This window comes from Glycine max, chromosome 19 (genome assembly GCF_000004515.6).
Source record: "Glycine max cultivar Williams 82 chromosome 19, Glycine_max_v4.0, whole genome shotgun sequence".
Lineage (NCBI taxonomy): Eukaryota > Viridiplantae > Streptophyta > Magnoliopsida > Fabales > Fabaceae > Glycine > Glycine max.
In genome coordinates, this window is record NC_038255.2 from 9,194,810 (window position 1) to 9,216,846 (window position 22,037).

The window sequence follows — 22,037 nt, forward strand, 5'->3', positions numbered from 1 at the left end:
CCATTGGAAGAGTTACATCTTTTGATTTTTGTTCAGAACTTATCACTGGTAATTGATTACCAAATCATTGTAATCGATTACACAAAGCTTTTTTGTGAAAGGATGTGATTCTTCACAATTGAATTTGAATTTCAATGTTCAAACACACTGGTAATCGATTACCAAATCATTGTAATCGATTACACCATTTTGAAATCAATTGGAACGTTGTAAATTCAGTTGAAAGCTTTTTGAAAACAATTTTGCTACTGATAATCGATTACAATAATCTGGTAATCGATTACCAGAGAGTAAAAACTCTTTGGTAAAAGGTTTTGTGAAAAATTCATGTGCTATTCAATGTTTTGAAAAACTTTTTAGTACTTATCTTGATTGAGTCTTTTCTTGATTCTTGAATCTTCAACTTGTCTATTCTTGATTCTTGAAACTTGATTCTTGATTCTTGAATTCAAATTTCCCTTGATTCTTGAAGTGTTCTTGACTCAATCTTGAAATCAATCTTGAACTCATTCTCTTGGGCTTTTTGTCATCATCTTTGTTATCATCAAAACTCCTTGAATCAATCTTGATTCAACATCATGAAGCTTGCTTCTACAGTTCTAATTTTTCCCACTCACTTCTTTTGTTTTCTCAGCCACTTGACTTAATCAAATTTGGTAACAGTTTCGATTATAAAGTTGTTGAGAGTATATTTATATCTTGATACTATGGAATCATTTTTATGATGGATAGAATTTGATATAATATATATATATATATATATATATATATAGTCCCTAGTCTAAACACATTAGACAATAATATCCATTCCATCTAAAGTGAGTGTGCTAAAGACTAAAAGTATTCCTTGCAATTGAAACTATGAGTGCTGCTGTCAAATTCATTTGCTAAATCATGGAAAGAGCTAAGACCGGAGATTATTAACCTAATTAAATTAAATATACTTTTATCCTGTTTGTGGTGTACAAAATTTATCACCATGTACTTCTAAATTCAATGATTAATTAAACACAAAATGAATGGACAAGCCAAGAATGGTGAATACTATTTGAATATGATTTTATGCTGAAGAAATCACAAGCTCAGCTGCAATTTGACTAGCAATTTGGTTTTAGTAACATTAATTCCTACGCCTCTAACATAACTGGGGAAAAAAGTTGTAAATTTAAACACCTTCGGAAAGCTTCTGTTGGTAAACTTTGAGAGCTTCTCTGAATTATTGATGAAGGTGATAAAGGTCAGAAGACTTGGAACGCTTATGCTTCTCGCTTCTAATTATAATGTGTTCTCAATTTATTTATTTTTGTAGTTTAGTACACTTAATTTAAGGACAAAATTCAACTTTCAGCTTTAAACTACCGGGGAAGCGTATACTTTCTCAGTTTATATTTATGAAAGAAATAACTGAAAAAAACAGAAGCCTGTTTTTTGCGCTTTGGAAATCGAAATGATCAATTAAAATTTGCAAAATAAAGTAGCAGTCATATCTAGTAAGATAGTTGAAGACAACAGCCAAGTTTTAGAATTCTCTTGAACATGGGTGATTTAAGAAAGATAAATTATCGAGAGATTTTGTCACCAATTTTAATGAAATATTAAAATGTGATGGAGAGAGGTTTCGACTATATACCAAGCATTAAGTTGAGACTTATCTAAAACCAGAAATTTCAGGGTACAAAGTAAAATATGGAACAATAAACACTGATTCAGAGGAATGTATGAAAAGACTCAAATATAAAATAATGAACAATATATTTTCATTGAAACCAAAGAAAAGTTAAATATCCAAAACCAAACTTGACTACAAAACATAAATCAGTTTCAAGTAAGTGTTCTCTCTTATCTGCATCAAATCCATTGAACTTGAATCCTCTTGCACATTATCCAATCATTGATTGTTGCGGCGGCAAGAAATGAGAAACACTAGGAAAGAAATGAGAAACACTAGTGCCCAGTGCCACATGCGTGACAAAAAAGAGCCCATAAGTTTTTGCTGCTGCACAACTTGTGTCTTGGCAACATCATTGCCCACCCATCTTTGATTTTCTGGTTTTGAACTATTGAAATCATTATCCAATTTTGTTTTTCTACAAGGATCAGAGAATCGAATATCCTCCATGTCACTTTCCTGTTTCAATACATGTAGTCCAGTTTTTATAAAGGTTGGGGCAAAAGTAAAAGTAAAACCTGGACATGTAACTTCTGCATGGTTCCATTCATTTTCTAAAAGTGCTTCATCTAAATTATCTGTTACTCTTTTACCCCGCAGATCAAAAAGACATGAGCAATCACTTCCCAACACCACAGGGATAAACAAATTTGCATTGCCATTGATGATCACCTTGGTTCTAATGTTGGGTCTAAATGTCCAACCTCTCGATGAGGAAAACTCAGCCACCCGTTTGATAATATGACAAATAGCAATGGCAGGGAATTTGTTACGAAACCAGAAAGAAATTGGAAATTCCGATGTTTGGAAATCAAACCACTCTGGAATCTTGGCTCCTGGCAAATAGAAGAAGGTTCTTCCAGCCTCATGCAGTTCCTGTTGGTCATAAATACATCGCTAAGTTTAGCAATATTAAATACACTATCAGTGACCAAATCAAATACACAAAAAACAATACCTGACTGAGTAACATGCTTCTGCATGAGGAAGTCAAGGATAGGCATTCTTCTGCATAGAAATATTTCAAGTTTGGAGGAATCCCTCTAATTTCTCGAAGTCGCTCACAATAATTCAAGCAAAGTACTGTTAAAAAGCGGCATTCTTTGATGCATTCGGGAATAACTGTGAAATTATTCCCTGATAGGTCTAACTCCTTTACATTAGCAAAGCATGGGAGAGCTATCGGAAAAAAATCATCTGACAGGTTGCAGTTTCTGAGATCAAGAAATTGAACGTTTGAAGATGTGGTTAAGCTCACATTCTCTGCACCCTCATCCTCTTTACTGAATTCACACCCTTCCCATCCCACACCTATGACCCGTGAGCCTTTTGGCATCGTGCAAATGCTAGAAACGAGAATGTCCTTCCAACCATTTGTCTGGTTTCGAGGGAAACACACAAACAATGTGTGAAGCCGAGTAAGATTTCGAAATGAAAGTGGAAATTTTTTAACAGGAGTTTGTTTCAAGTTAAGATGTATTATATTTTCCATCTTTCCTAATATTTCTGGAAAACTCTCAAGACTGTGACAAAACCCAAGCCTGAGTTGCTCAAGAGAGGTCAACTTGATGGGGGGAAAATTCTTAAGCCTGGAGCAACCTTCTGCGTCTAAGATTCTGAGTTTTTCCAAGAGCCCTACTGACTGGTGAATTGCATGTAAATTATCACAATCTTTAAATGACAATTTTTCCAATTTTGGGACACAAGATACATCAGGTATCTGTGTTAAATGTTGACATGAGTCAAAATTTAGATTTGTAAGATTCACAAACTTCTGCAACATAAAAAGTGGAAAAAAGGAAGCAAATAAATAAACTAAAAGAGAATTTATTAACCTAAAGCATATAAATAAAACAAATGAATAGCCTTAAAGCAACTTATTACGATACAAAATCAAGGAAATGAACTCAATACACTTGCCTTTTTTAACAAGACAGCCAACTCAAGTGATGTATACCCACTGTTGGGTAACTTGCATATAGCAAGTTTCTTCGGACGAAAATCAGATGGAAAACTTTGTGAAGGATATCTCCACCATTCTAATACTCTTAAAGTATCAGGCAGATGTTTGGGACCTTTGGTGAAATGACCATTTTTGATAATAAGTGTTTTGAGATTTTCCATCTTCTTGAAGGCATTTGCATCCCATTCTATCTCTACTTCTTCAAATAAGGAGAAATCCGTACATATGATTTCAATCTGACTAGTTCCCTTTTAACATAAAAATCATGAATCAACCACAATACAAGGGTAAATATCATGACTTCAACATGCATATTTTCATAAATGTACATATTAGAAAGCAAAAAAATAATCGTGACATGGGCATATAACAATCAAAAGAGACAATTAAAGGTTAAAGATGAAAAACTAAACCATCCACATGTATCAATCTTATTCACCTTGTTTTCTTCTAAAACTTGAATTATATCTGTATGGAGCCATAACCTGCTACGTTTCCCAGGCTCTCGGGGAGATTCTTTCCGAACAATTTCTTTACCCATGTCCTCTATCAAGTCATGTAGTGTAATGTAGCCATCACTAATTTTTATAAGAGATTTTTCAAGCAACACTCTAATATGATGTTCCATGCAATGACCATAATGGGCACGAAGTATATCTTGGACCTCTTTCAAATCATATTCTTTTAAGCAACAAGAAATATCAAGAAAAACACTTTGCTCATCTTCTTCCAAAGCATCATAACTCACTTTAAGTATCTCTTGGATCTCTTTATTAGGGATTCTTTTGTATCGATCTAAAGTAGATCTCCATTGTTCTATATTTCTTCCTGATAAGTTGGAACCTATTACTTCTAAAGCCAACGGAAGGCCCGCAGAATAAGTTACTGTTCGATTCAAAACATCCTTGTAACATGGATTGACTTTCTCCAACTTGAAAGCTTTCCAACTTAGTAATTGAAGAGCATATTCTTCATTCAGTTCATTCACCTCATATGTTCTTTTAACACCGTGACATGCTAGCAATTGTTTGTCCCGAGTTGTGATGATGACTCTACTGCCAGGACAAAACAAATCAGGTCTTCCAACAAGCGCCTGTAGTTGTTCCCTTTTGTCAACATCATCTAGAATCAAAAGAACCTTCTTTTGTTGGAGCCTATGTTGTATTATCGAAATACCTTGTTTGACACCTATTAACTCATCCTCTCCAACTGTTTCAGAAAGAAGGTTTCTTTGGAGATACTGTAACCCATGTGTTTTTGAAGTTTCTCTCACGTTTTCAAGGAAACACAAAGCTTCAAAATGGTCAGCAATGGAATTATAAATTGCGGCAGCAAGTGTCGTTTTGCCTATTCCACCAAGCCCATGGATCCCCACCATGTGGACGACATCATCAGATCCAACATCCAGAAGCATTTTTACTTCTTGTATTCGTGACTCTAGTCCAACTGGATAATCCGCAACATGCAAAGGAGCACGATTAATCCTCTTAGAGACCAACTCAACAATCCTCTGAATAAATTGATATTCGTATTCTTCCCTATTCAATCAGAGAAATTTGTGAGAAGTCAAACAAAACATACAAAACATGTCATCTCCATATCTTGATATGTATGCATGTTGTTGAAGATAATAAAGTGTTTTCATCCCTTTAAATTTCGACATCATGCTTAATTATTATTCTTGTCTCTATATTTGTCTACAGTTTCCTGCTTTGACCCTATACTCAAGAAAATGTATGTGTTAGTTCCTAGACAAGCAATTTTAATACTCCCTCCAGTCCTTCTTATAAAAAGGACCGGATGATATATATTTTGGTCCCTGCCGGATAGTTGTTTTGGCCGCTGTAAAACTACTACAAAATTTTTCCGGCGGTGTAAAATAATCAGATTGCTGTGGCAGTCATCACAAGAATACTGTCAGCCACGCACGTTAGTTACTGTCTTAATCGCAATACCAAAATGCAAAAAATTTGCTCATTTAGAAACTAAAAGTTGCAATTTTGATGTATAGGGTCAAAACAGTAAAGTGCGGATAAGTATAGGAATCCAATTAATATTAAACCTAAACATAAAATACAATTAGACAAGTGAAAATTAATGAATAAGGATAAAATAAGTTAAAAGATTGGCAAGGAAGGGTACCCATGTTTGAAATGATGGTAACCAGATAAATTAGCCACTTGGTTCAGAGCCATCTTCCATGTTTCCAGCTTCTCCATGTTATTAGTACTTTTGAACTTCTTTTCATGATAAGCCAATGACTCTCCAAAACTACCTGTGTGGTTTCTCACATCAGAAGGATCAACCTTATAAAAAACTGGCAAAACCAATAGGCCCTTCCCCTTAATAAACTTAAGGATGTAATCAAGTTCGTTTAAGCAGAAGGAGGACCATGCATAGTTTTCAGAGAGCACGATGATGAATATTCTGGACTCTTCAATTGCCTTCTCAAGTGCTGACGTGATTTCGTCCCCTCTAGGGAGCTTCTTGTCATCGATGAAGGTGTTAATTCCTCTTTCAGAGAGTGCTTTATAGAGATTGCCGGTAAAACTGTGACGAGTATCTTTCCCTCGGAAGCTGAGGAACACATCGTTGGTGAATCTGTAACTAAAGGAAGATGAGGATGATTGCCTAGCCATGAGAACTAAGAAGAAAGGTTAATATGATTCTATGATTGTGAATGTTCATTGTGCTTACTTTTTTGACTCATGAAAAACTATAAATGTTGCTCTGCAAGTGTGAACGTGGAAAATGATGAAAGCTACTTTTAACGCACACCACTCCAAAACATCCACTCTTAAAATGAAATAAGGCAAAAAGAACAGTCAACTATAACAAGACATTATTTTTTTTTAATGAAGGAAGAGATTAATTTTTTAAGCGCTGTAAATCACATCTATTTTTTTGCCGACATTTTTTTTTTCTGAGTAATCATATATCTATTATTCTATCTTGATTTTTTTTGTCACTCTATTTTATTCGGTATTACGTTCCCACCTCTTTACATTTGTATATATTTTGATTTTTGATTTTTTTAATTAATATAAAGTTATTTAATGTAAAATAAGAGAAAAGAAAACAATATAAAATATCAAACTTTATTTTTTTAGTAAGAAATAATAAAAAGTATCTGTCTTTTTTTTCCCACCAGTATTTTATAACATTAAAACATTTTGCCCAACCACTCAAATGATGTCCGGTTGGACTGAGGTGGGAGTATTCCTGTTTTGGATACAATGGCAATTTTTTATTGGAGGAAATTTACAAAACAAATAACTTGTATGGTTTTATAAAATCTGGACAGTTATTTTAATCCCCCCAATTTTTCCAAACTACCCCACCCATGTGTTTGCTTGGTCCACCTCTCTAGTTTTGCAGAACTTGTTAATCAGGCTATTAAAGTGACAAACTAGACTCCAACCCTCTTTCCTCCATTATTTCGGTTGTTTGTCAATATAGGTAATTTTAATACTACTAAAAAATAAGGTTTTTACATTGGTTATTTAAGACTTTCAACATCAGTTATTAATTGATGTTGAAAGTACCGATGCTGAAAGTATTATCGTTAAGATCGGTTTTTTAAAAAATCGATATTGATATGTAGATATATAACTTTCTTTTTTGATAATTCTTATCATATAACATTTGTCATTTAAACAATCGATGTTGTTAGTTTCAGTTAACATCGGTTTTTTAAAAACCCAATGTTGTTAGTGTTAGTTAACATTGGTTTTTTAAAAAATCGATGTTATTTTTAGGATTTTTTTAATATGTTGTCTGTTTTTTCAATAAATCCAAAATTAACTTGCAAATTTTAAAACCAGACCACACAACATATAATTTTCATTCTGTTTTAAAACAACTTTTACCAAGAATTCTGTGAGAAATTTACTAATTACAATGAATTAAAAACATATTTAATGTTGAGACATGAATTGTAAAAAATGTAAAGTAAGTAAATATAAACTACAATTACAAAATTGCCTAAACATCCTAAGTTTCATTTTTAACTTTCAAATAGTACTTTGCCCACTAGATGTGAAGTGCCTTCAATCTCTCTGGTTTCAATGGTCTAGCATCAATGAAATATTGCATGATATAATAAAACATAAGTTAATAATGTAATAGCAATCATAACAAAATGAAATTTAGTGAATTAAAAATTACCATTTCCCAATTATTCTTAAAATTTCCTAAGATTATAGTTGACATCCAGTGCATGACATAATATCCACACTCAGTGCTTCCTTTTTATCTATTACACTAAATACATTATGAAGTTTGTATATTCAACGTTAAGTACAAATTAGTCTACACAGTACTAAAATATAAGTAGAAGCATTGTTTAAATGACTTACTTTAACAACAATCCACCTAATAGCAAGCTTGGATTTACTTTGTTGAGTATCTTTAAGTCCTTTCAAAGCACTGTTGAATACAAACATAGATACTTATTGTACAATTAAAATTTTGATGTACCTAGGTAATGCTAATGCAAATGTATTGAAAAACAACACTAACATGTTAATTATGCCTTTGAGGTAGTTGTCTAGCCTATTATGCAACGAACAAAACCAAATGACAACATTTTCCTTAGGCAAAATGGCGACCATTTTCCTATGTGCACTGCAGTGGAGACCAACATAGGTTATTATACTATTATACATTAATTAAATTCATTTGTTCAGTTTAACTTACCCATTCAGGTAGGCTCCTAGGTGCACATCCCATTTTGAATTTTGCATCCAGTTCTTAATGTAACTTTTCGATTCAAATTGTGATTGGCCAAATCTTTGGATGAACTGTGGCTCAAGGAATCCATACACATCGGTATTCCCCACTCGCATACTTGTCTCAGTCATATACCTATTGTTGTTAACACAAAGTAAATTATGTATGAAGGTAAAACAATAAGTTAGGTAATTAACAATAATCTAAATTGACTTACAGAATCCACAACTGTATAACAGAGATGCTGAGACATTGACCCCTGTGTGCTATTTCAAACAAATCTTCATGCTTTATGTATAAGGGGAAGTCTTCATTAAATAGGCCAAACAAGGTAGCATCCCACTTAACCTGCAATGGCTTCAGAAAAAGCTGTGGGATGATCAATGTCATTAGACATAGGGGATCATCGACCTCATGATCCGACCTATCTACAGGTTTCACGAGTCCCACAGCTCCCTGTTTATCCAACATAGTTAATTAACATAATTTAATCACAGTGAACACTTTAATGGAAAAAAATAAGCATTTGATGATACTGGAATACCTATTCTGATAAACGCTTGACAAGATGTGTCGACCAAGCAAGGAAGGTGTTAAGTGCCTGTCCTACAACCTTAACCTCTTCAGTGGGTACAGGAATGGGAGTATCTGCATCTCTAACCTCCTCAACACCAACCTTGACTTGATCATGCAACAAAGGAATGTTGTAAACGATTGTGGATCCCTCATAAACTCTTCCTAGGGCAACCAGGCGGGGAGGGTTTTCTTTGATGTACAACCCGCATTTGCCTGAGTAACCCGTGTCTGGATTGTTCCCTGAAGGATCAACACAACTCTTCTTTGTGCTGACACGATCAACTGAAGGACCAACCTCAAGTTCAGAAGGCAGTGCGAGTCCTTGTGACTGCATCTACGGCTGAAATTGGGACTGCATTAGGTTGAAGGATAACATTAGCTGTCGAGTCACTTTTTTTGTGATCGAGTCCTCCAGTTGGTCCCTGATTTGTTGCGTCAGGTGTTGTAGGTCTTCGGGAGCCATGGAGGAAGACGTGCAGGAGGTCCTTGGAGCCGATCCAAAGTATTGCTTGATGGTTATACCAGCTCCTGCAGCACGCACACGACCAGGGTGTTCTAGTCGCCCAATGACAACATTCAGTACATCATGATGTCCATGGGCGACAAAGGAACCCTGTGAGGCCTACTCCTCCAACGAATCCTGTGAAGAACATATTTATTGGTTTAATCAATCACACATTAAAAATAAATAATTACAATTATGAATTGAAAGTGACTTACAATCTTGTCAGCAATTTCCTTTGCTGCCTCAGACGCAATGTGGCCAGTTTTCTTGGTGCAGGCCAGCTTCCACTTCACGTGTTGTCTGATGAGAGATGGAGGATCAATGACGGTGTCAGTGCTTCCGAATTGAGCAGCTTCCTCTAGTTTTTTCTTTCTCTTCTCATCTATCAACTTCTTTTCTAAATATTCATAACCCCTACGAGACAATAGGCGAGGGGCAGTGTTTTGCTTCTAGATGGCTTGTGCTTTCTTTCGCACATCCTACAAAAATGCAACATGAATGAAACTCATGATTACAATGTATTATAATAAGTGAATTTAAAGTTGAAAAAATGAAAATCACAAATTAGTTACCTCCCATGAAGGGTCTCTGCAGCTCTGACAAAATTGGGCCTATTTCTCGTTGCTAATGTCATACTTTTCATATACAGTATCATCAACACTGTCCTTGCCGACTGCAAGTGCCCATTTCAATGTCAAATCAAACTTAAACTATCTCCACCACTCCCTCACAGTCTGAAGTATTTTCTTTTTTGTCCTTACATCAGATGGTTCAGGGATATCAAATTCAGTCTGACAAAGAGTAAATTAGGTTTTATTATTACTAAATTCAAATATTTGGCTAACAAACAATATGTAACATGAAATACTACATGATACCTGAATATCCTCCCGTATTAAATCCTTCTGAGCAGTAGGGACGTGCTTCCAATTCTCGTATGTGACATCCATCTTATCACGAGCGATGATCCCCTAATATGTTCTTAACTTCTTGATGTGGGGACTGTCCGCTTTGTCAGTAGCAAGATCCATATGGACCAAGGGTCTCTTTTCCCCAATTGGTCTAGTTGCCAATGATCTTAGGCGTGAGGCCTTTCTAGTCTGCTTCAACATAGACGACGAATGCGATGCTGCACCAATAGGAGGAGGAGGCGAAGGAGAGCTGAGCAGTATAGCCATTTGGCTGTAAAAAAAAAAACATTAATTTAGGATGTTATCAACAAGAAATGCGTATCAATGTAATTCAATGGACAAAAATTAAGTACAAAATGAAAAATTACATTAGTAAATGTTAGTTAATTCTCCTTCATCATGATCATTACGATTAGCATGAATGTTGTCAGCTTCTTCTTCTCCGATGACATTAGGCGGCATTTGTGTGGACAAAGGACTAACATAAGTATTAATGTATGAATCATCATCTTCAACATTGACACCTATTGTTTTCCCATGTAGAACCACTAACCACCTTTGATCATAAGGGTCTTCGACATAAAATACCTATTTCGCTTGTTCTGCCATGATGAAAGGATCATTCTGGTAAGTGAGTTTGTTAAGATCCACCAACGTAAATCCTACATCATCGGTCCGCACGTCGGTATTACTGTCAACCCACTTACATTTGAAAACATAGACAGTGAATTTGACATAGTTAAGCTCCCAAATTTCTTGAATGAAACCAAAGTAAGGGATGGAAGCTACATGGGGATTGTCATCATGTACACTAGCGAAGTGTTGAGATTCAACCCTTAGGGTAACCCCACTCTTTTGCATTGTACTTTTTTGGTCTTGTGCGTTTGTATAGAAGGAATACTTGTTTATATCGTATCCTTGCCAAGTTATAACATTTCTTTTAGGCCCATCTGCTAGCTTTCTCAACATTTCAAAAGCATTATCATCAGCCAAGATTGTGTCTTTAAACCAATCTAGGAAAGTCTTGTTATGCTTTTTCAACACCCAGTTCTTTGACATTATTGGATTACTTTGTTTGACTAAACCTTCATGGCGAACTATGTATGGTAAAACTTCATTACTGTTATTCAACACATACAAATGAGCTTGTTGCAAATCTTCTACACTTGGAGTAATGACATGCAGTCCTCTTGAATCCTTACCTCTCACTCTTTCATCATGCCGAGACTCGGGAAGCCCAACAGGTTTAGCTTTTTCAATGTACTCTGAACAAAATTCAATGGCTTCTTCTACAATGTACCTTTCAACAATAGATGCTTCCGGACGATGCAAATTCTTGGTGTACCCTTTTAAGATCTTCATGTATCGCTCAACCGAGTACATCCACCGCAAATAAACAGGATCACAACATTTGATTTCTTTGACCAGATAAACAATTAAGTGAACCATGATGTCACAGAAAGCAGGCGGAAAATACATCTCCAACTCACACAATATAATAGCAGCCTCATTTTCTAGCTCGTCTAACTTCACAGGATCGAGGACTTTCCTACATATGGCATTGAAGAAAAAGCACAACCAAGTTATGGCAAGCCTGACTTTGTTAAGCAAAATGTCTCGTATGGCCATGGATAACAATTGTTGTATTAAGACGTGACAATCGTGAGACTTTAAGCCTACCAACTTAAGATCCTTCAAGCGCACAAGGCTCTTAATATTTAAAGAGTATCCTTGTGGGACTTTGACCCGGCGTAGACACTAACAAAAATTGATCTTCTCTTTTTTGGGAAAAGTATGACAAGTTGGAGGCAAATATATATTTTTACCATCAGACCTTGGATGTAATGACGCTCGTATACCCACCTCAACTAGATCTTGACGAGTATTCAAACCATCTTTCGTCTTGCCTTGAATGTTAAGGAGCGTCCCAATGACACTACCACTTACATTTTTCTCCACATGCATAACATCAATACAATGTCTAACATCTAGATCAGTCCAATATGGAAGATCAAACAAAATCGACCTTTTCTTCCATATGCAAGTCTTACTTTTGTCCTTCTTTTGGGTCATTCCAAATATTGTATTCAGGTGTTGAACCCACTGGAAGACCTAGTCACCAGTCAACGATACTGGTGCATTTTCATGCTCTTGACTTCCATTAAATGCTTTTTTCAATCGTCGGTAAGGGTGATAAGATTTTAGAAATGTCGATGCCTAGTGTACACTGTTTTTCTACCATGTTTCAGTTGTATGTAGCTCGTGTCTTCTTCACAGATGGGGCATGCACGATGACCCTTAACATTGTAACCGCTCAAATTCCCATATTCCGGAAAATCATTAATGGTACAAAAAAGCATTGCACGCAAATGAAAAGTCTCATTTCGAAACCCATCAAACACTAAAACCCCCTCGTCCCACAACTTTGTCAAGTTTTCAATCAAGGGACTGAGATAAAAATCAATGTCATTTCCTGGCTGTCTTGGGCCCGTTATCATCATAGACAACATCAAGTATTTTCGTTTCATGCATAACCGAGGAGGCAAATTGTAAGTTACTAGCAAAACTGGCCACGAACTGTGTTGAGTGCTGAAACTACCATATGGATTCATTCCATCAGTGGCTAGTCCAAGCCTAAGATTTCTTGCCTCTTTGCCGAAATTCGGATACAAACGATCTATCTTCTTCCACTACGAGGAATCAGCCGGATGACGAAGCATTCCATTGCAGTTTCTCCCATTTGCATACCATGTAAGGTCTTTTGTTTCATCTCCATTAGCAAACAGACGCTTAAACCTTGGAATGATCGGAAGATAGCACAACATCTTCGCTGGGGGGCTCTTTTTTGAGTTTTCATCACTACTACACTCCTTATCATCCTTGACTTTGTACCGCGATACCCCACACCTAGGGCATTTCGACATTTCTTGAAATTGATGTCTGTACCATATGCAGTCATTTGGGCAAGCATGAATCTTCTGTTACTCCATACCCATCGGACACAGTATTTTCTTTGCCTGATAGTAACTTTTAGGCAACGTGTTTTCCTCTGGAAGCATATTGTGTACTACTTGAAGCAGCGAACTAAAACTTTTGTTACTCCACCCATATTTGACCTTCACATTAACCAGACTTAACACCACTGACAACAACGTCAAAGAATTCTTGCACCCCGGATACAAAAGTTTCTTTGAATCAGTTTACAATGTATCATACATAGGGGCATGTCCTTGTTGAAAAGACTCTTGTCCAAGGTCACGAATCATATCCTCCAAGCGATCTCCCATTTCTACATCAAACGGTTCAGATTGGGACCCACTCTGAATGCTTGTCAATTCACCATGTCATATCCACATCGTATAATTCTTCTTAATTCCATCACACAACAGATGCTCCCGTATGTCATCAACTTTTTGTTGTCTCACATTCAAACAATTTATGCATGGACAAAAAAATTTCCCATTTTCATTCGGTCGACTTCTTTCCGAAGCAAATTGTAAGAACTCTTCCACACCTTCCTCAAACGCAGCACTCACACAACTTTCATTCATCCAACTTTGATCCATCTAAATAATAACTAGGTCATACTCCGAAACTCATTGAATGCATGAAATCTCACTTTTTCATTTAAGGTGTGGCCCTATCCTATTCAAGAAGACATTTTTTATGGTAGATTCATGCGTCAAGATTAATCTTATTTTGTTAAATATGACGAAATTTTGTCAGCATTTCGCATTGGTCTCCAAGTACACGACATGAAATCAGTGACATTAATTCCCCGATAATCAAGTATGCACTCACAGAACAACTAGAAATGTATTGTACCGAAATTTCATCAAATTAAACAAAATAATGTTAATCTTAACGCATGGATCTACCATAAATATATGAGTCTCCTCAAACTGTCCAAACGAACAATTCAAGATTCAATACAATAATTAATGCAAACTGTCTGCAAGAATCTTTGTATTCAATCTCAAACGAGAATCTAAGGTTCACTCTTTATGAACAAAACTTGTATCTAATTAAAGAAAAATACATTAATGACATAAAACAACATACAAAAACAATCGTAACAAAATTAAGTATAAAAAGTTTGTGAAAAAGTTTGATACATATGATGATGACTAGAACAGCGTGCAGCAGCGAATGTCGTGATCATAATGCAAAAAACTAGATAAATAATGTCTACAAAAGGAGGTCCAGAGTTTTGAATGCCCTATATATTGATATCTTCTTACAAAAGATTGTAGTTAAAACATTGTTGTAGTTAAAGCATTGTTGAATAACCAATGCAATATACCTACAGTCAAGGGATTTAAGTTTCCTAGTAAAAATAGTAAATTAATATACGTTTATACAAGGAACTGTGATTGTCTTGTCTAATACAATAAAAGTAAAGAATTACTAAAATATTATCTTAGTATATTGAGGTCAATTTAATTTGCAATATCGATAATGAAATTTGACCTTTCAATTTATGTATTAATTGGTATACATAAAACAATTTTTTGGAAGTTTTTAATGTTTTTGGTAAAAAAAATTTATGCAGATTATTCACACACACACACACACACACATATATATATATATATATATATATATATATATATATATATATATATTAACATAGAATTATTAGAAAGTGAATATTCTGAAATTAATAGTGGGCCTAGGTTTCGGCAATCTCAACTGAACGGGCTAGCCTGGTAATATTTCGGCAAATATTTCATTAATAATATACTTTTAAAATTTATTAATTTTAAATTAAAAAGGTTTGCGTTTATTTTATGAACGGGCTACCTAATTAACAGTACCATATTGACAATTTGGTGAGCAAAATTCAATTTTCTCGTACAATTCAATTTTCTGTGTCCATAAATATGGTGCTGTATGTCCTTTTCAATTTTCCATTCTTCCCTACTATTTTGCTTTCATTCTTAATTATATTTTTTAACTGATTCATATTATTTAAGAAAAAAAATTAATTTAATTCATCACATTAAATTAATACATTATTTATATTAATAGTGGGCCTCGGTTTCGGCAATCTCAACTGAAGGGGCTAGCCTGGTAATATTTCAGCAAATATTTCATTAATAATATACTTTTAAAATTTATTAATTTTAAATTAAAAAAGTTTGCATTTTTTTTAGAGAAACTAGTATGAATATTTGGAGATCACGCAGCAGCCAGCAGATTTGGAGGATTAAATCTCAACCGAAAGGTATAGCTTCCTGATTGAATCATAGTTAAGTGATAAAATGTGTAATTACTAATTAAGAAAAAAAAGAAAATATTACTATGATGCAAAACTATACAACTCTAATTCTTTCTAAATATTTACTAGATGTAATTCCTACAACTTAGCCTATCAAATTTTTTTAACTAAACTAACGCAACTTATTAGAATTTCTCTATGTAAAATTATACAAAGCCATTTATATATAAATATTAATATAAAATAATTCATAAACCATTCAATAAGTAAACTCGAAAGAAGTAAAGAATGGGTCAACTAGTACAACAGAACTATTGTTCTGTGGGATGTTGGTTAACTTTTTCCAAATGTATATGTCTATAAAAGGCACAGAATAGTAGTAGTTCACTAATGCACTATATGGGACAGAATATATCAGCATCAATAGTGTTCACTAGACAACTTTAAGCTTTTTTCTGCTGTGGCAGTATCAGTATAGTTCCAGGCAAATGCACACTAACATGAGAACTTTTAAAACTTTAATCATGGATGTTGATGACACAATCACAAGGAGAATTTGAATATTCTTTATTGTAGCATTACAGTTGCTAGGGAAGTATAATATTTCTAGCAGCAGAAATGAGTTCAGAGAACAATTTCAAGGCAATACAATTATAAATAAGCAACTACTAGATCAAAGTTGTACACAACTACACAAAATAAAATAATCAAGGGACTTGTGTTCCTGAAACAGTGAAACTTGACCTCAATGCCATAACCAATTTATAAACATGTTGACCTAGTTTCTTTGATTCACTTGTGACTATTGCTTGTCCCTGTTATCCATGATTGGAAGAAAAATCATATTTATATACTTCACATTTTCCTTTTTTAGGAAAATGATGAATCTGATATATTATAAGAATGTAATGGTTGAGATTTGAGAAGAAAAGAAAATAAAGTAAGAAAACTCGAAAGGAACAGAACCAGCTTAACAACTGAATGGGAAAAAAATATGCAAGCTTCCTAGTGAATATGTTGCCTTATGAACATCTTTGATAGACATAATTATGACGCTAACTTTGCTTTGGACTCATCTAAATTCTAAACCAAAAAACACTAACTTCGCCAAAGCCTGAAATGGGTCTTACTCTACAACATCATGTCTACATTTGATTGTGAAAGTAATTAGAAAAACAAAACATAATGTGTGTGTGAGAGAGAGAGTTGAGGTTAAATTTATATATCCTATTCCTGTTTGAAAAAAAACCAACTCTAGCTGTGATACCAGGCTTTGAGGCTAAGCCATCCATATTTATAAATCCTATTCTTGATTGGAACCACTGCAAATTTATCAGTGTCGCATCTACTACCGAACTGAAGGTTTAATCCATTTCAGATATATAATATTATAATCAGAATAGTATATAACATTTCATATCAAACAAATTGGGGGGAAGAGGAGATTAAAAAAAAGAGGTCACAATTTTGCTTCAGAGGTGATCTTATAAAGTAAACGAAGGGAGTTTTCTGAATTGGGTGGGGGGGTCACAATTGTGCTTCAAGGGTGATCTTATAACGTAAATTCAACTAATGGAAACAGAGAAAATATATTTTGGAGCAAGAAGCTTGATTTGATCTGTAAAACAAAAACATCATAGCAGTAATAAATATAGTAGTTTAGATCAATACAACAACAACAAAGCCTTATCCCACTAGGTGAGGTCGACTATATAAATCACACGATGTCATTGATGATTAAATATTAAATATACACTAGTTGTCACCTGTCAAGCAAAATAAAAAGAAAAAGAGACAAAAAAAAGGGTCCAAAAGAGGAAGCTCTTTACATAAGGGTCACTACTTGGGCTAATACAACAAGTAATTAGTGGTATATTAAAAGGTAAAAAAAAATAAAGATACATTTGCTGACCAAGTTCGTACCCCTCCCCCAACCACCACACTTATTTTTCCTTTCGAGTATTAAAAATTGAAAGAAAAGATCATTCGGATTCAAAATTGAAGCCTGCCATATAGTGTGTATGCATAGTCCCAACACAAATACTGCCTAATGAAGGGCAACCTGCATCCAATGCACCCTAACTTCATAGGCATGGTGAAGGAGGAAGGAAGAAATCACTCAAAACAGCATGTAAAGAAATGGTAGTCACTTATTATGCTAAAAATTAAGAAACGGTTATACTGTGGTTTCAATTAAGAAAATTGAAGTAATAAAACAGAAGCAACGGGAAGGAACTTTAGGAGCACATGGATTAAAATTTAAAACTAGAAACAAAATGTAACTAACTGCAGAAAATTTTACCCGATATCCAACAATAAAAAATTGATCGAGGTGATGAAACAAAAACAGATATACAGTAGTAGCAGGACTATAGCTAATGCAATTGCAAGGAATATGAAAAATTGTAACATAATAAATGAATTAAAAAGGTGAATGAAAGTAATAGCTGGGAAAGCACCGAACTAAGGACCAACAAAAGCAAACAAGAACACGTTGTTCATGTCATAGAGATTAGAGACACAAACAAGGAAAGCACTGAACTAAGGATTTCAGTCTATACCAATAGTACATATATATATTTATAAATTGCAATCATCAATGAATCAGTCATTTAAACAAACACCTTGAGTGCATACAACTCTTACAACATCAATGAAGTTAATCGAAGCATACCAAAACTCTACCAGCCTCACATTGCATGTTATTTATTAAAGTGGGTAGAGATAATAGCAAATTAAATTACGTACCCTACTAAGCCTTTGTCTTCCGCGAGAGAGCAAGTAAGGTGGCACGACATTTTCCGACACTTTTTTTGCTTTTCCGGTCGTTTCCAGCTCACATGTGTACGCGTCTTCCGTTTCCTATACGGCAGCGCACGCGAACGATAGCGGCCCCTTTGTCTCCGGCGAGAGACCCACACAAGGTGCCCCTTTGTCTCCGGCGCACTTGTAGTTCAAGGGTAGAGAGAGAGTTGAGAAACAAAGAATGACTTTCATGGCCGAGAAAGGGTTTTTCGCGAGAAGTTATTTAAAAACATCAACATCGGTTATTTGAAAACCGATGTTGTAAGGGCTTAGACGACATCGGTTTTCAAATAACCGATGTTAAAATCACGCTAAATCGTGTTGTTAACATCGGTTATTTGAAAATCGATGTTGTCTAAGCACTTATAACATCGGTTTTCAAATAACCAATGTTAATAAAGATATTTTATTTTAAAAAATGCCACCACGTATTACGTAGCATCGGTTTTTATCATAACCGATGTTAATAGGATGATGTTAAAACTTATTTTTTTAGTATTGTATGTCACTCTCTTGGAGATTAGTGGTGGAGCAAAAATTATTTGGTTATTACTATTTTCATTAACACAAAAATGACAAGACAACCATTCAATTAGATGCAATCAGAGATATAATCACAGGGACGCGCACTGTCTCCTGAGCCTGAGGTTGGTGCTTTTGTTGCTCATGTCAACACAAATGAAAGTTGTGTCAATCCCTCGGGACAAGAACCAAACATGGGTGAATCAAAGAAATGTGGGTTGTATGTTGATGACAATCCTCCCTGCCTGGTTGCCTTGGAAGAGTTTATGAGGGGTCGACAATCGTCCACAGCGTCCCTTTGGGCAATGATCAAGTGAAGTTCTATGGTGAGGAAGTTCAAGATGGCAATCCTCATGTCCCTATACCGACTGAAGAGGTTCACTTAGTGGGACAAACCTTTAACACCTGCCTTGCTTGGTCGACACATATTGTACAACCTTTTTTAGAACATGTATTTCCTTTTGTTGTGTTTGTTATTATTAAAAAAAAGATTCGTTAAAAATAAAGTGTTGATTGTCATTGACTTATGTTTATTATCTATTTAGCATAAATAGGGAGTTGAGGGACCGACAAAACTTGATGATGATCCCCTATACCAAATGACATTGACGATCTCACAGCTTTTCCTCAAGCCTTTGTAAGTGTTGTGGGATGCAACTATGTTTAGGGTGTATAATGATAATTTCCCCTTGTACATAAAGCATGAAGATTTTTCTAAAATAGCACGCGGTGATCAATGTCTCAGCATTTCAATTATACAAATATGGATTTTGTAAGTCACTTTACATTATTGTCCATCACCTAACTGATTGTTTTAAATTGATGCATAATTTACTTTACTTTAACAAAATAGGAATATGAATGAGACTAGTATGCGAGCGGGAAATGTCTCTATGTATGGATTCCTTGAGCCACAGTCTATACAAAGATCTAGGCAATTGCAATTTGAATCAGAGGATTATATTAAGAAATGAATGTAGAATTCACAAAGAGATGTCTACCTAGGAGGCCACTTGAATGGGTAAGTAAAATTGAACAAATCAATTTAAATAATGTATGTACTATAATAACTTAATGTTCTCCAATGCAATGCACATAGGCAAATGTTCGTTATATGTCCTTAGGACAATGTTGTCATCTGGTTATATTCATTGTACAATAATTGTTGGACAAGTGGCCTCAATAACTTAACAGGGAGGGTGAATTAAGTTTTAAAATTTTCCCACTAACAAATTTTAACTCCCTTTTAAAAGATATATGATAGACTCAGAATGTAGAAGAAGAAGAAGCAATCAATTTAATAATGTTCTTTTAAATGCGCAAACAAAGAAAACTGCAATAAAATAACTGAGATAAGGGAAGAGAGAAATGCAAACTCAATTTATACTGGTTCGGCCACTTCCTGTGGCTATGTCCAGTCCTCAAGCAACCCACTTGAGATTTTTCACTATCTTTGTAAATCCTTTACAGACTTTGAACACACCTTGGGATCCCTCACCTTTGTGTTCAATATTCACACAATCCAAGAGACAAATAATTTGTTGATTACAACTGAGTTTATGAGATGAATAGAAAGATTTCTCTCCTTTAGAGTAGATGATACAAATTGAAGATCCTAGAAGAATTCTCAATAGATTTACAAGTGTTTGACCAATAGTTGTTTAGAGAGCATTTTACAATTAAGTTCTCTTAGAACATCTCTCTCTTTCTTTTTGAAGTCAGACACACATATATAGGCCCATTGTGCCTTTTCAAAATGGTTTGAAAAGATGTGTCTTTCCAAAAAGCTTTTCTGAAGTTTTCTCACTGGTAATCGATTACACAGTTATATTTTGAAGGGTCATGAATTTACAAAGTGTTTTATGAAGTCTCGTTACTGGTAATCGATTACCGACATTTGGTAATCGTTTACAAGATTTAAAATTCAAATTCCAAAACCCTTTTAAAAAGCCCATTTGCAATCTTATCTCTGGTAATTGATTACAATGTCTGGTAATCGATTACCAGTACCTTAAGTTGTTGAAAATAATTTGTTTGAGGCCATAACTGATAATTCAGTGAGATTTTTTTAACAAATAAACTAAGGCCTTATCTTTTTCTTGATCTTGTTTGCTTGACCTTGAATTAATCTTGAAGCAATCTTTGTTTTCTTTACCTTGAATGTTTCTTGAAGCAATCTTGTTTGATTATACTTTGGCATCATCAAAAACATGTATTCATACATTCACATTCTCCCCCTTTTTGATGATGTCTACCATTATCAAGTAAATTCTTTTTTGGCATCATCAAAACTTGCATGAATCACATTCTGCCCTTTTGACTGTTGGATCAAGTGGCCTCAGAATAATTAAGAAGGGGGGTTGAATTAATTATTCCTAAACCTTTACTAATTAAAAATTTACTCTTCTAAAGATTTTACTATGTTGTTCAGTGAATAAAGGATAGAAAAGAAACTTAACCAAAAGTAAAAGCGGGAATTAAAGTGCACAACGGAAATTAAAAGAGTATGGAAGAAGAAGACAAACACACAAGAGTTTTTATACTGGTTCGACAACAACCCGTGCCTACATCCAGTCCCCAAGCGACCTGCGGTCCTTGAGATTTCTTTTCAGCCTTATAAAATTCCTTTACAAGCAAAGATCCACAAGGGATGTACCCTCCCTTGTTCTCTTTGAACAACCTAGTGGATGTACCCTCCACTAGAACTAATCCACAAGAGATGTACCCTCTCTTGCTCTCAGTCAACAACCCAAGTAGATGTAACCTCTACTTGTACCACAAAGGATGTACCCTCCAATGTGTTAAGACAAAGTTCTCAAGCGGTTAGTCCTTCGAAACTTTGTGAAGGGAGAAACAAAAGAATTCTCAGGTGATTAGTCCTTTGAAATCTTTTGTTTTAGGGAAAGGGAAGATTCAAAAGAATTCTCAGACTGTGTCATTTTGAATTCTTCGACAAGGGAGAAGGGAGACACAAAAGAATTCAGGCGGTTAGTCCTTTGTTCTTTTGGAAAAGGGAGAAGAGAGACACAAAAAGAATTCAGGTGGTTAGTCCTTGGTGAATTCTTTTTGGCAAAGGGAGAAGAGAATGAAAAGGATGAATAGCACAAGTTTTCAAGGTTTGGAAAAACAGAAAA

The 22,037-nt window shown here is 34.8% G+C and overlaps 1 protein-coding gene across 1 annotated transcript; it reads right to left on the minus strand.

The window, feature by feature from the left end:
* Positions 1-1,735: 1,735 nt before the first annotated feature.
* Positions 1,736-6,420, minus strand: LOC100792320 (TMV resistance protein N). Its single transcript, XM_003553308.5, has 5 exons — positions 5,775-6,420; positions 4,072-5,170; positions 3,590-3,880; positions 2,628-3,443; positions 1,736-2,545 (listed from the first exon to the last, which is right to left on the minus strand). Exons 1-5 carry the CDS (start codon positions 6,269-6,271, stop codon positions 1,889-1,891), a joined length of 3,360 nt encoding a protein of 1,119 aa, XP_003553356.1. The 5' UTR covers positions 6,272-6,420; the 3' UTR covers positions 1,736-1,888.
* Positions 6,421-22,037: the final 15,617 nt, after the last annotated feature.